At 38.8% G+C, this 15,458-nt stretch overlaps 1 protein-coding gene across 1 annotated transcript in view; it reads left to right on the top strand.

Annotated features, from left to right (window-relative positions):
- Positions 1-218: 218 nt before the first annotated feature.
- Positions 219-15,458, top strand: part of htr2aa (5-hydroxytryptamine (serotonin) receptor 2A, genome duplicate a) — a 32,859-nt gene continuing 17,619 nt past the window's right edge. The window contains exon 1 of the mRNA XM_067443821.1: positions 219-1,144. Within this exon, the coding sequence (XP_067299922.1) occupies positions 676-1,144 (469 nt within the window). The 5' untranslated portion in view covers positions 219-675. The remainder of the gene's footprint in view (positions 1,145-15,458) is intronic.

Genomic DNA, 15,458 nt, shown 5'->3' with positions numbered 1-15,458 from the left:
TAGCAGATGCAGGTGCAGAAGAAAGAGGGAACACCTGAGGAACTTTCACTAAACCCCTGACTCACATTTCTCTCTCTCTCTCTCTCTCTCTCTCTCTCTCTCTCTCTCTCTCTCTCTCTCTCTCTCTCTCTCTCTCTCTCTCTCTCTCTCTCTCTCTCTCTCTCTCTCTCTCTCTCTCGCTCGCACGCGCACGCTCGCTCGCTTTCTCAGCACAGCTGGATTGAACAGAATGATCACTGACTTGAGGAGGACCAGACTCTGCTAGCTCACACACAGCCAGAGAGAGCAGAGAGAGGGAGCGAGTGAGAGAAAGAGAGAGAGAGAGAGCGTGTGCTCAACTAGCAGGTCATCCAGCTCATAAAATCTGTTGTGTTCTGACAACGAGAACAGAGAGGAGCAAGAAGACCTCATTTAACAGGCACAACTCACTGCACTTTCTGAGATGCGCGGATTATGGAAACCACAATTTATCTATACACCTTACATTTCTGGTTTTCAGGCTTTTTGATGACATAAAAGAGTAGCGGGAAGACTTCAGGAGTGTTTTCAAAGAGGACAGAATGAAGCAAACCTCTGGACTCATGGCTGTATGGAAGATGCCATGAAGAAAAGAAGGATACATCACCTCTAACTGAACTTGTTTTTGACAGATTATCAGTTTTAATAAGGGACATTATGAACTTGCATGCCAACATTTCAAAACCTGTGTCCAAAAGCATCTTGACCGCTTCGAACCTGATGCCCTTTGACCCTGACACCTGGACACCGAACGCAGACACCATGCTGGCTAATGTGGTCCGTAACAGTTCGCTGGGCTGTAACAGAAGTTGGGCTGAGACAGAAGCATCCTTCCTGCCCAATATATCCATCAGCGGCACTTCCAGTGAAAGGAAAGAACCACTGTCATGGCAAAGGTGCAACGGCGAGATGAGTAAAGAGGAGTTAGTTCAGAAAAACTGGGCAGCACTGTTGATTTTGATTGCGGTCATTGTTACAGTTACTGGGAACATTTTAGTAATCATGGCTGTCAATCTGGAACGAAAACTGCAAAATGCCACCAATTACTTTCTCATGTCACTGGCAGTGGCAGATATGCTTCTGGGACTTCTGGTCATGCCTGTCTCCATGGTGACCATTGTGTATGGTGAGTCTGCTTCGATTTTGACAGTGGCATTAGGTGTGTACTGTGGTGATTGATTATGTAGGCAGTGGTGTTTGGACGTAAGCTTTCACTTACACAGTGTTGAATGTTCTCGTGCAATTCTGAATAACAGTAATGTGTGGTACGCTAGTAATGTCAATGTCGAAAGCCATGGTGTGTATATCTATCAGGGATTTGAAACCATATAAAGAGTTGCTGACGTTTCCGCTGGAAAAGTTGGAAGTCCAATTGTGGCTGATTTTAATAGGGGCAGAAGACCCACCAAACATATTGGGATTTACCTACCTCCTACTTGGAGATAATGACTGGAACGGTGTTCGAAGTCGGACATGGATTAGATTAGATTGATTAACTAACAGGGAGAGCATCTTTGGTTATGTCAAAGATGGCGGCGACTGTCGAGCATGGTGCGGAATTATGGTTGTAAGGTTGTACATGAAGGTTTTACTCTGAACACGAGCTTACTTTAAGTGATCGCAAGCATTTCATATTCATGACTTTTGTTTTTGCCATAATTAGCATAAAAACACAATGTTTTCGTTAAGCTGTGGCACCATCTTGTGGTGTATTTGGGTATTCCCCTTCAAAAACAAATACATGATTGGAGCAGTCTGATTTCTAGGGATGTGCAAGACTAGTACTGCTGCGTATTGTCGACAATGATATTATTCAATATATTTTTTAAAAACATTTATGTTTTACATTATATTTGTTATAAAAGCCTACGCTCAAATATTAATGACATACAGTATTTTGAAAATTGGATATCTGTTATGTTTCCACTTGAGCATTGTACGACACGGCTACAAACCGGTCTCGGTCCGGAAAAAGTTGGTTAACCGCCTAACCGTGCTAGTAGAATGTGTGTTCAAAAGAAATATCTGAACATCTTCCAAAACATTTGCTATTTACATCTCTTATAATCAGAAAACTGCTGCGTTATGAAAGACGCATTTGTATTACATTCCAAAGAGAATCCATTATCAGCCTCACAGTGGAAAATGAAACCACATCCATACCGCATAACCACATAAAGGGTACATAACACACACAGTTTATGCCAATCTCATGTTTACTTTGAGTACTTATAGAGTAGTATTGCATCTTTCATATCTCCAAAGAGTCTTTAGTTTTAACAGATTTATAAAAGACAGATACACTGTACCGATTCTTTCTGAAAACAGCCAAGCTCGTGGAGGCATGCAGTGGGCGGAGCTAAAGAGTCACGAGCACACACACGTTTATTTTTGTGAAATGTGGGGACATTCCATAGGCGTAATGGTTTTTATACCCTACAAACCGTATTTTCTATCCCCCTAAACTGCCCCTGTGGCCTAAAAAAAAAAAAAAAGACATCTCTGTAGATGGCTTCCAAAACCGTGAGGGAATGCCCTATGATGTAATACAGGGTCTTTCTCATGTATTTGGAACAGAAATACTTCGTAATTTTTTTTTAACATTTTGGCCATGTTTAGCATGAGAATCCAACTCTTTAACAGTGTAAATAAATCTGAAAGCATGAAATAGCATTAGACACCCCTTTAAGGAAAGAGATTTGGCCCGATGGTGGAAAGGCGTCCATTGTAATTTCATTTAACTTCAGATCTTGCATGTGTTTTCATTGACAGCAGTTTTAAATTTTCATTTGAAAAATTTGATGTGGTATTATTTTGGTTTGAAAAAAACCCTGAAATATTGTGGCTAACGCTAATGAAGTGAATGCTTATGTTTTTTCACATTGATCATAATGCAAGGCAAGCACATTCCATATATATTTTTCAGCACCATTCAGTATAGGATTTGACTGTTTTATTCATATTGGGATTGGATGTACACAATATCTTTTTGTTGTCTTGCAGTGGTTTGTTTACTTTTATTCTAGTTGGTTACATAATTGCGGTTTAAACGTCAGTGCCATTAGTAGTAGCACATCCCTAGTGATGGCACAACCTCGAGACAGATGGAATTGGACTAGACAATTTATGTGCCTCAGTAACCCTTTAAATCATGATATAAAATAGTAATTAAAAAAAAACGTCAGACTATTCCACCTACCAGTTAAAGGTATTTTAAATGAAAGTAAGGCTTTGATTCACTGGTTATTTTTTCACATTGCTGATATTTCATTACATTTCTTAATGTATAGGATCATGTTTATTTAGCATTTCCACATTGTGTTGCTAATTTTGATTCATTATCTGTTGTGTTTCATTAGGCATATGTTAATTTCTGTGTAATTTGTTATTTGTCTACTTAAAGTGGATGTGTTAATTGTTCATTAGTGGCCTTGTGTAGACTGACGAGGGTATTTTCATGCAGAGGGCTTGCTGGATGGCATTGTAGATTATTTTAATTGCTCCAATATATTATAATGAGTCCAAACACATGAAAATTGCATGGTTTAGCACCCAAGCTTTTATATTCATTTATGATGGATTTGAAGATGTGTTTACTATTCGAGTGGGAATAAGAAATGTGTTTTTCTGATGGAGCTTGACAGTGAAATGTCATTGTCACGCTGTATTTCAGGCTGTTATCATCAGTGTGCCGAGGCAGTGGCTTTGAAGAACTCAGAGCCAGAGAGGTTAAAATCGCACAAGAGTGTGCAGGAGAGAAACATGCCACCCTCTTCTGTTTCCATCTCTCTCCGTCTCTCTTCTCCTCATCTGTCCCCTCTGTATATGCTCTGGGAAGTATTAGTACTATTAGTCAGACTGTGGATGTGAATAAATGTCATGCCACGGTTTTAGGGCAGAGTCACATGTTACAGCTAAAACCTTGTTAACATTTCAAGGTATGTGCGTGTGAGTAAAATGACCTCTGCATGCTGCTTATGTGTCAGTTAAATGGACAAACAAAAGAACCCAGTAAAGGTGATGACGTGGAGACGGGAGAATTTTGAGAGAAAGTCTATTTTCTGCTGCGTAAACGCTGGACTGACGCTATAATCCACTGGATGCCGGAGAGATTCAGCAATTCACCTGCTCTCATGAAGCAATTTGTCTTTGTTTCCTGGCTGGCTGTGAATTTTAGGTTTTATTGTTCAGGAAAAATGACACTATTGTTGCTCAAACATTTTTATGCACCCTTTTTTTGCCTGTTAATTGGCTTGGTTAAACTCTTTTTGTCCTTGCGTTTGAGGGTTGAGTCACATTCTCTGTTCCATTCTTCTTTTCTTTTTGTCTCACAGTCTCTCACAAGAATGCATGTGCATACACAAACACAGAGAATAGTGTTGTATAAATTATAGCTTCTATAATTTTTACAAATCAGAACATTTGGACTGTGAGTCTATAGGGTTACTTTTAAGAATATACGCATAATATTATGAATGAATTCTATATTTAGAGAAATAATCGTGCGTTTTGGCATGCAAATCAGCATGCACAGATGTTATTTTACCAATAAACAATAATTATTTTCATATTAATGTACATTTTCATGTATATTTTACATACATTTTTCAATTGTAATATTTTCATATTCATTAGATCACAGCCCGGTTAATCTTAATGTAAAAGTAGAGGAAATGAGCTGCACAATTAAATATCCAATATACCATTCATTCAGAAATATAAGTGTGTAACTGATATGGCAGAGTTTTATTGTTTATTACTATATAACAGTGTGATTGTAGTAGTATTTATATTATATTATAATATATATATTAATATGTTGAATTAGCTTTTTTATTTTACCTTTTATATACAATTTTAGTTATTTTGTTCTATTAATCTTTGTTATACTCAAGAATTGAATCATGTGGCTTATTATGAAGAGGTATGCAATCTGAGTCATGATATTTGACTGGCAGACAAAAAAAAAATCATAAATGTAATATTAGAAGCAATACCTAGCAACCACTTATAACACTCAAAACAAACGCATAACCGAATGCTAACAGCCACTCAGAACACATTAGCAACCACATTACAATGCCCTGGCAACCAAACGCAACTCCTTGGCAAAGCAGTGACAAGTTTTGCACGGGAAAGGGTCAGAAATGTAAAAATGTATTGTTTGGAATAAGCCGTTTCATCAGATAATAATTAGTGTGTTTTTGAATTGATAATGGTTGGATTCAATAGGCAGCTGTTTTGTATTGTTCCAGCACTGGCCACATGCAGCCACAGAGGAAGGAAGCTAATCACTATAATACTGTGGGCTGCTCCCCCACTTTAAGACTTCAGAACATCGATAAAAAACATTGTATGTACGCAAACATTCAGCAAACAAACACACACACACACACACACACAGAGAGAGAGAGAGAGAGAGACTCAAATAAGGGTATTTCCTGATGGAAAAATGTATTTTTATCAGAAACGTGGCCTGGTGGAGAATGCTCATGCTCCGGCATGGTTGCACAGTTGGGGACAATGAGTTTCAATCTAGCTTGTGTCATTTCATATCTATTATCTACCACCCCCTTCAGTTTCCTGGAAATTCTTTTTTGAACTATACAATAATAAAAAAAAGCCATAAAAATAATTGGAAAAAGGGTTATGACAGTGTGTGTGTGGGGGGGGGGGGGGGGGAATAAGGGGGGCCTGCTGATAGTGCCGTTTATTTAAGAAAATATGCAAATCCATAACAGCATAAATGCCCCCACAAAATTAGTCCTGAACACAATTTGCACACCGTGTTTCTCTTGAAGACCGTACAGCATCTTTCCACCACTTCTGTCCCACCACCTGAATTGGCTCATTAAAATGCAATGGTCTGGATGTTTGATTGGTTATAATGCTCTTATCTTCATCATGTGATCATAATTTGTATACAAACATCACTCTTAAATGTAACTACGTTTATTGAAGGGATAGTTCACCCAAAAATGAAAATGTGATGTTTATCTGCTTACCATCCAAGATGTAGGTGTGTTTGTTTCTTCAGTTGAACACAAATGAAGATTTTTTAACTCCAACCATTGCTTGTATAATGCATGTCAATGGAGTATATTTCTATGAGAGTAAAAAAACACATAGACATACGAATCCATAATGAACCCTGCGGCTCGTGGCGACACATTGACGTCTTAAGACACTAACGATTGGTTTCTGTGAGAAACCGAACAGTATTTGTTATTTTTTTTAAACCTAATTTTAGAAGAATCTCATAGTATTCCCCACCGGCATTACTTCCATCAAAGAAGGTCAAAATACCGGCACAATCATAGAAATATTTACGTAGATGCCTCATTCGACTGATCCACCCAGGCACTAATGAGAAGTGTGTGTGTGTGTGTGGGTGTATGATCGTGCCAGTTTTTTGACCTTTGGCGGAAGTAATGGTGCTGGGGAATACTAGATGTGATTCGTCTGAAATAAACAGGTATGGTTAAAAATGGAGGTAAAAAAATAATATACTATTCAGTTTTTTGCAGAAACCGATCATTCCATGTCTTAAGACATCAATGTGTCGCCACGAGCCATAGGGTTTTATATGGATTCTTATGATTTTTTTTTAATGATTTTTTTTACTCTAATAGAAATACATCACATTGACATGCATTATAACGATTAGCAACGGTTGGAGTTAAAAATCTTCATCTGTGTTCTACTGAAGAAACAAACACACCTACAGATTGGATGCCCTGGGGGTAAGCAGATAAACATCACATTTTCATTTTTGGGTAAACTATTCCTTTAATAGAGGCTGTTTGTAATTTACTGATTTTAATTTCACATCATTTACATATTCTATAGAGTTCTCCGCCTTCACATTATCATTTGAGGAAATGCCTTTGTAGGGACATTTCACGATAACTAGTGACGAGTATTATTGAAACACCACTGAAACCTCCACTTGTAAATACAGACTGATCCACTGGATAAGAAAAGAGAGGCTGAAGTGCTTTCAAAAGAGAGGAGATGACAAGAGAGAGCGAGAAACTGACACATGGGTCAGACATCTTTTTAAACGTCCATGAGAGAGGGATCACATCTAAGCAGCAGGGGTGATAAAATCAGAGAGGAACTCCCATCGAGTCTCAGCAATGCACTGACGTACTACAGTCGTGACGAAGCACGCTCTGAGTAATCCAATGGTAATCAGAGCCGTTTTATAAATAGCAGCGTGCGTTTCTAACCCATTATCCGGACAGGTAAGATTAGCTGTGTGTGTGAATTGGAGCCATTATCTCTAGGAAGCCAGTGCCTCCTAAAAAAACAAGAAAAAAACAATTAAGCTGATTCAATATATAGGTGATTATCTAAGCAACAGTTATTAATAAAATAATTATATAATTGTAGTTTTTTTAAGCAATTAAAATGCATTAAGTTGATGTGAATTGGTTGTAGTGAATGTGAATGACGCACTAAGCCATTAGAGGCCATGTGTTATAGTGAGTATACCGTATATATGTTTTCATTGTTCCTCTTTCTTTTTATTTTTCTACAGAGTGACAGTTAGGGAAGCCAAAATAAATGGGATCAGAGAAAACACAGACACTAATTTCCCCCTGATTCTCTAAACCTCTCAATCTCCCAAACGGTTCCACAGCAGAGCGCTGGCATAATCCTCCGCCATGTCATGTCACCATGACGATAGAGTATTCCAGAACAACACTGAAAGCTCAATAGCTGCCGTTAATGCAGCATTGATGGTTCTCTAGCACAGGTGGTCTCTAGGTTGCCACAGAGCTCACCGGCTAAAAAGAGAGGAGTGACTTAATGAGCAGCATGAAGGGCTAATGACGAGCATCTGCGTAGACACGGAAATATATCTTTCATTTCATTCTCATTAGGGACGTGGCCACTTCAAACACATGACACCTGTGCCACATCAGTAATGGCTGCTTAACTATTCTCTATTAATCATACATCTGCATTGTACATCTGGGGTGGATTGTAATATCTTTTTGGATGGTTATATGGTCGCGGGTTCGATTGTCAATACTAGCAGGAGACGACCGAGGTGCCCTTGAGCAAGGCACCTAACCCAAAATCTCTCTCCAGGCATCAGAGTGAATGGCTGCTCGCTGCTCCTGGTGTGTGTGTGTGTGTGTGTGTGTGTGTGTTCACTACTCACTGCTCCTAAAATGTGTGCACTAACTTGGATGGGATAAATGCAGAGGTCAAATTCTGAGTATGGGTTTCACATCACTTCACTTTATTTCACTTTCTTAAATGTGAGCTGCAACACTTTTGAGTCCACTATTTAAAGGGGGGGTGAAACACTCAGTTTCAGTCAATCTCATGTCAATCTTGAGTACCTATAGAGTAGTATTGCATCCTTCATATCTCCGAAAAGTCTTTAGTTTTATTATATTTATAAAAGAAATATAGGCTGTACCGAGTCTTTCCGGAAAAAACCGAGCGCCTGGAGGCGTATCGTGTGGGCGGAGCTAAAGAATGACGAATTTGGACAAAGCGGTGACGTCCTCAAGCGTGGAGAAACCCATGGCAATGTCAGCTAATACAGATAATGATCCAGAATCAAATCTGAGGGAGAAATAAATTGAACAGGAGAAACGGCAACATCAGGATGTCCGTCTCTGTGGTATGTACTGTATTTAGGGGCCTTTGTGTGCAGTTTATGAGGACATGATTCGGTTTATGGACTATTGTATGTGACTAGACCTTAGAGGTAGCAAGCAAAATGGTTTTGCACGTCAGAGTCAGAATAGTGTAACGTTATACAGAACAACAATGGAGTAACCGTTAGCGCATTTGAATGACGAAGCACGCGATCGTATCGTTTACTGATGTTTACTCATGCGACGGTAGCCAATAGCAGAGACATTTGAAGTTGATTTACTCACCGGCATCTTCCAAAGCAGGACCGCTCTGTCAAAAACACACTTCTTTGGTATGATTTGGTGAAGTCCTGTGACAGCAGTGACCGTGGAAATCCACTTTGCGACACGACTGAAGCGATGCCTTGAAGCTTCCTGTCATTTCTGCGTTCAAATCGGTTCAAATGCAGCGCTGCCTTCCCGGAATGCTGTGCTGAAGCGTTGAAGTCGCTCGACGTCACCCATAGGAATAAAGTGGAGCGCGGCGCATCATAAGTGTTCACGGACGACTGGATCTGCATCTGAGAGACTGTTTACAGCGTGCATTTCCTCTCTCTTCCTCTAGTTACGCGCGCGCGCACCCTACCGGGAGAAGAGCCCATACAGCCCATACAAGGACCTTCTGATCTATTTAACGTCAAGTAGACCCATACTCGAAAAAAACTCGCCGAAACTTGTGAGAAACCGGAAGGAGTATTTTTAACACAGAAATACTCCATCAAACGTCCAACATTAGTTTTTGAAACTTTGTCTATGTTTAGGATGGGAATCCAAGTCTTTAAAGGTGTAAAAAGCTCAGTATGCATGAAACAGCATTTCACCCCCCCTTTAAGTATTTTAGCTTTGTTAAATAAAAAGCGACATGTTTTCTATTGATCATTGGAGCAGTTATTCATCAAATGATGGAGTCAAGCTCATTTTCGCATTTTAAAGAAAAGTGAATAATAGTTCCACTAGAAACGCAAACAGCATGTGCAAATCATTCTTAATGTAATTAGGCCTACCCCTAAATGATTAGGGTTGAAAATCAACAAAGACATTTGATTTTCTCTCTTCCTTTACAAAAGGGCTGTTTGTGATTCCTAAAGGCACAGAGGTGTTAATGATCAAGTTCTAAAGCCCAAGGTGAGTATACTGAGCCAGCAGTTATCACCCTGTAGCCCAGGACTGGTTGCCAACCAGAGATGGGCATAAATACATGGAAATGCATTTAAAATACAAATACAAAATACTGTGAGGAAACATGTATTTAAATACAAATACAAAATACTGTGTGGAAATAAATAAATAAATACAAAAACAGTATTTTGTATTTTGAAAATACACCAAATACATGTGAAATTGGCAATTCAGTGCAGGTATCCCTATTAGGCTGAAATCTATCTGGGCCTATTCTGAATGCCAAAAAGCAAACTTAAGTTTTCAATTTGAATTTGAATTTCCTTTCTCGGCAGTTACAATAACACAAATGTCATTAATAACTCATGCGCCCTCGCTTCTTTTTCCACTCCAACATTCCAATTATTCCTGCCCAATAAAAGCTGCACAGATGCTTACTCCGATAGACCTATCTATGTAATCGATTTAGAAAAAGTTCCATCGATTCACATTTGACATCCTTGCTATGAATCTACGATATGTATTGTCATATGGGGTTATATCACCCGTCCCTAACATGCAGTAACGTTAATACTTCAAATACATTTGACAGGCTATTTTAATCAACAAGTAGAATTGACCATGACATCCTCACCTAATGCCACCTTCACGTGCTATTGGAAATGTAATAATTCCCACTTCTGAAGTCGTGATTACGAGCTCATCGTATTAATTTTTTGAAATGAGAGGGTGTTCATGTGCCATTTTTACCTAGGAAACTCGTAAATACGATAATTCAGAGCACGTGAAGGCAGCATTATTCCAACAATTTTGTAAAGTTGCCGATCCAAGGCTGGGTTGTACACTTTTTTACGGTCTATGGTTGAACAGCTGCGGCTTATGTGAATGAATGTTGGGGGGAGGGGCGTGTCTGGTCTGAACTTAGCCTGACAAGCCAGACCCACATCAAGATGTTTGGTCTGGAAACTCACCATTGACGGGGCTCAATCCGAGGGGCGGGATAAACGGTTGTCTACCACCAACCATTAGGTGAAACAGAGCTTGTTGATAGATTAAACGTTCGCCGTATCCGGTCAGCAAAACTCAGAAGAAATCTTCCCTTTTTAAGAATGACTTCAGTGCCGTTCTTTGTTCTTTTCTCAGAGAAAAGCTTAACTCCAAGTCTTCCAGAGTTGCGGTCAAAGCTGATTCGAAAGACCGCCGTTCGCTAGTTTCTGTGTTTACTAGAACCACAAGTGCAACTCGGCCGTCGTCATTATGGCCCCGCCCACCGACTCATACACGATGTGATTGGCCCGGCAAGAGTTAGGCGAATACAGCTCAGAAGGGTATTGAGAGTTGGGGGGCGGGATAAACGGTTGTCTTTCAAACTCCCTCTGAACGGCGTGCACGCAATTGGATAGAGCTACAACCAACCAGAGCAACGAAGGTGAAGCAGAGCTAGTTGACAGATTAAACTTTCGCCGTATCCGGTCGGCGTATCTGGTCGTACCCCGAACACATCTTCCCTTCTTAAGAATGACTTCAGTGCCGTTTTTTCTCAGAGAAAAGCTTTTCTCCAAGTCTTCCAGAGTTGCGGTCAAAGCTTATTCGAAAGACCGCCGTTCGCCAGCTTCTGTATTAACTAGTAGCACGCACGCGCAACTCGGCTGTCATTATGTTAAGCCCCACCCACCGACTCTTTACACGATGTGATTGGCCAGACCAGAGTTTGGCGTTTACAGCTCAGAAGTGTATTGAGAGTTGCTAGACGATACTCGCGGCACAATAGATTTGCTGCCGCTAGGGTGCGTCTAGATTTCTAGGCTAGTCTGAACTAGTAGATGCATGAAAACAGCTCCTGATAAAGAGGTTGACTGGTTCAAAGTATTTTGAGTATTTTGAAAATACAAAAATACTCATCTTAAATGTATTTAAATACAAATTACCTTAGATTTTTTCCAAAGGCTTTAAAATACAAAATAGTATTTTGTATTTCAAATACGTATTTTAAATACATGTATCTGAAATACTGCCCACCCCTGTTGCCAACTATAGCTAAGCAGGGTTGAATCTGGCCTGGTCAGTACCTGGATTTTAAAACAAGTAAAACTGTTACTGCTGGAAGGGGTGTTAGTGAGGCCAGTAGGGGGTGCTCACCCTGTGGTCTGTGTGGGTCCTATAGTTTAGGGATGGGGACACTGTACTGTCAGAAAGTACCGTCCTTCGGATGAGATGTTTAACCGAGGTTAACCAAGGTTTAACCGAGGTCCGTGGTCATTAAAAATCCCAGATGTCCTTCAAAAAAGAGTAGGGGTGTAACCCTGGCATCCTGGCCAAAATTGCCTATTAGCCTCTGTCGATCATCATGGATTCCTAATCATTCCCATGTATATATTGATCGGCTTCATCATCCTGTCTCTTCTACAACAATCAGCTGGTGTGTGGTGGGCGTTCTGGTGCACTGTGGCTGCCGCCGCATCGTCCAGTTTGGCAAACAGGAACAGAATTTGTGTAAAAATGTGTGTAATTTGTGTATCTATTGATTTTGGTGATCAAAGATGTGTTTTTAAGGGATAACATGGTTACAGGGGGTCTTTCAGTTATAATTTGCTGATTTGCTACGGCAAATGCATTTTACTATCACATGTACTTTTTTAACACTATCAGTTAATTTTAACTTTTGGTTTTGGTCTAGGTTTAGTGTAGGTAGGATGTTTTTCAAATGTAATAGAGTATTATTAGCCCCACTCATGAATATACTTAATTTCCAAACTGTTGTGATACACATTAGTTTGTTTCGATTAAAACTGAACACACAAAGTTTCACAAAGCATGCAAGACATCATTTCTTGTTGCCACAGGCTTGTTTTTCCAAAGGAAATAAAATTTAAAAAAAATGTATACAATCATCATGTATTATGTGTCTTTTGTCACATTATGACAAAGCAAGTTTGAATGTGCAAGTACAAATTTTCTGAAACTTTTATGATTTTTTTTGGATGGTAAGTTTGATAGCTCCTGATCATTGGATGATTTGTGAAACAAAAGGCATTGAACGATGATGATAATGATTTTGGAAGAATTGTAATTTTTTCTGTGAATTCATATTTTGAGTTGTTTTCAGGACAAACTAGAGGTAAAGAGGCAGTGAGGGGGTGTGTGTGCAAGGAGGGAGTGATTAATTAGTCTGATAGATTCAGAGCTGCTTAACGAGGCAGAGGATGAGTTCAGGAAGGGTCACGGAAAACGGGGTGAGCCAGCGGTATTATAATTATCCATCTACCGATACAAACGTTCATGCACGACACACTCCTCTTGACATTACAGCGAGTTTCTTGCCTTAGGCAAATATCATGGACTTTTTTTCCTCTTTTCAACATGGTGACACAGTGACGCATATAATCAAGCCCTCAGTGGTCATTTCCCAGGCATCCGGCTCAAATCAGAGCTTACAAGAAATGCATTTCAAAATGTGCTGGCACTCTAGAGTCAAGTCTTTGCTAAGAGTTGTCATTCAGCTTGCTGAAATCTTGGGTTTGTGGTCAAAAGGCAAATCTTTTAAGATGGCAGTGCTGTTCGTCTGTGTATATTCATTGTTAATATTGTCATAGAAGCTGTATGGTTAAATTCAGTGCTATTTGTATATAGTTTGTTATAAATATAACCTAAACCTAACAGAAAATGTCTTGTCTTGTCATTTTTACACAAAAAAAGTAAAGATATTTTGAAGAATGTTGATAACCAAATAGTTTAAGTTCCCATTCATACAACAAAAACCAAAACAGTTTAGTTACCATCATTTTTCAAAGTATATTCTTTGTATTTCAAAAAACAACAAGGTTGAGTAAATGACAACAGTGTTTTCATTTGTGGGTGAATTTCCCTTTAATTTACTGTATTTTATAACGTTTTACAAATGACGACGTCCTAAAAAGGAGGTTTTGTCAGATTTGGCTCACTTCTGGGTACACACACTCATACACACTCACTGCTTTCTAAGGCGTCCTTTAACCAAATCAGGCTGTTATCCTGCATGGTTAGATAACGTTTGGCTTTCATCTAAAGGAAAGGCACAAACACTCTAAGGATTTGAGGGAATTTGTCAGGTTTTTGTTGGGTCTGAGTATTAAACGCTGAGAATTAGGGTCGTCCCCTGAGACTGTGCTCATGAGTAACTCCAATTAGACAAACTGTATGAAGGGTTTTAAATTGAGTCTTTGACCTTCATTGTTTCTGTTTCCCCAATGCATGCATCTCATAGATAGCACACACACACACACATTTGGTATTAATGGATTATTAATTAGCCTCTGGTTTTGATGCGCCATCTCTTGTTTTTGAGCTTTATTGAATAAAGCCACAGCTGGCAGAAGCCTCAAAGCAAAGAAAGAGATATGGTTCTTCTTTCTCATCTATTCATAAGCACCTCTTATGTCTGCCACTGCCAGTGATTGAACTTTTATTTGTTTAGTTCTGTATTTTCCTTTTTGTGCAACTTTCATCAAGACTTTGATTTTTATTTATGCCATGATGCATACCGCTACATCAAACAGTGCCCTCCCATCTTAATATTCTCTTAAAAGTCCTTCATCTTTTCATATCATAAGCCCTGATCATATCTCTCTTTCAGTCTATGCTCTAGGCACTTTCCACGCAATGTGGTATAAAATAAGGCCTTAAACTTTTTTCTTTTCAATAAATTCAATGAAATTAGGTACTTAACCTTCTGAAAATATTGAACAACAAGCTCAAAAGACTTTATTTCTGTGGTTTTATGTAACATCTGAAACTCTATACTCTCAATTTGAGACATACATTAAATTGAATACTCTCTAAATAAAAAAAACCTTCACATTTATGGTAATTAAAAGATCCTCAAGTTAATTTAATTAGTTTTATTTCAGTTCATGAAATTACATGAAAATTATGAGTAGATAAAAATATGTACGATCTTCACGAATAGAGCCAGTCTGTGTACAGTCACATGGATAATACTGCCTGCATGAGTTTGCATCTCGTGTTCATAGTAAAAGGCATCTATCTTTAGCTATTGTCACCTTTTTTTTATACCGCACTCGACAGAAGACAGGAGAGCGTGGGAGCTTTTCAAAGCTAAAATAATGTTATTTACTCAGAGTTTATCTCCCATGCTGCTACATACAGGTTCTGGTCATAAAATTAGAATATCATCAAAAAGTTGATTTATTTTAATTCCATTTAAAAAGTGAAACTTGTATATTATGTTAGTTTATTACACACAGACTGATATATTTCAAATGTTTATTTATTTACAGTTTTATACAACTGACAGCTAAGGAAAATCCCAAATTCAGTATCTCAGAAAAATTATATTGTGCAATAATTGAAAGAATATTGTGAAAAGGTTCAATATTGAAGACACCTGGTGTCACACTCTAATCAGCTAATTAACTCAAACACCTGCAAAGGCCTTTAAATGGTTTCTAATGCTGCGTCCCAATTCGGCTATTTATATTATGTCCTAAAAGAATGTGCTCTTTTTGTGAAGAAAAGGTATATTCTTTTGAGTGTGTAGCAGAAAAGTATGCAAGCTTCGGGATATACTACTTCGCCATCTTTAACGGACTTTGTCGCTTAGTTACGCGCATCAAGTCACCATTTATCTGCCCTGTCAATCATCGTCGGATTCATCACAGTTCA

This window comes from Pseudorasbora parva, chromosome 5 (assembly GCF_024679245.1).
Source record: "Pseudorasbora parva isolate DD20220531a chromosome 5, ASM2467924v1, whole genome shotgun sequence".
Lineage (NCBI taxonomy): Eukaryota > Metazoa > Chordata > Actinopteri > Cypriniformes > Gobionidae > Pseudorasbora > Pseudorasbora parva.
Note: the sequence above shows the minus strand (reverse complement) of the source record. Positions and strands in the feature narration are given on the sequence as shown.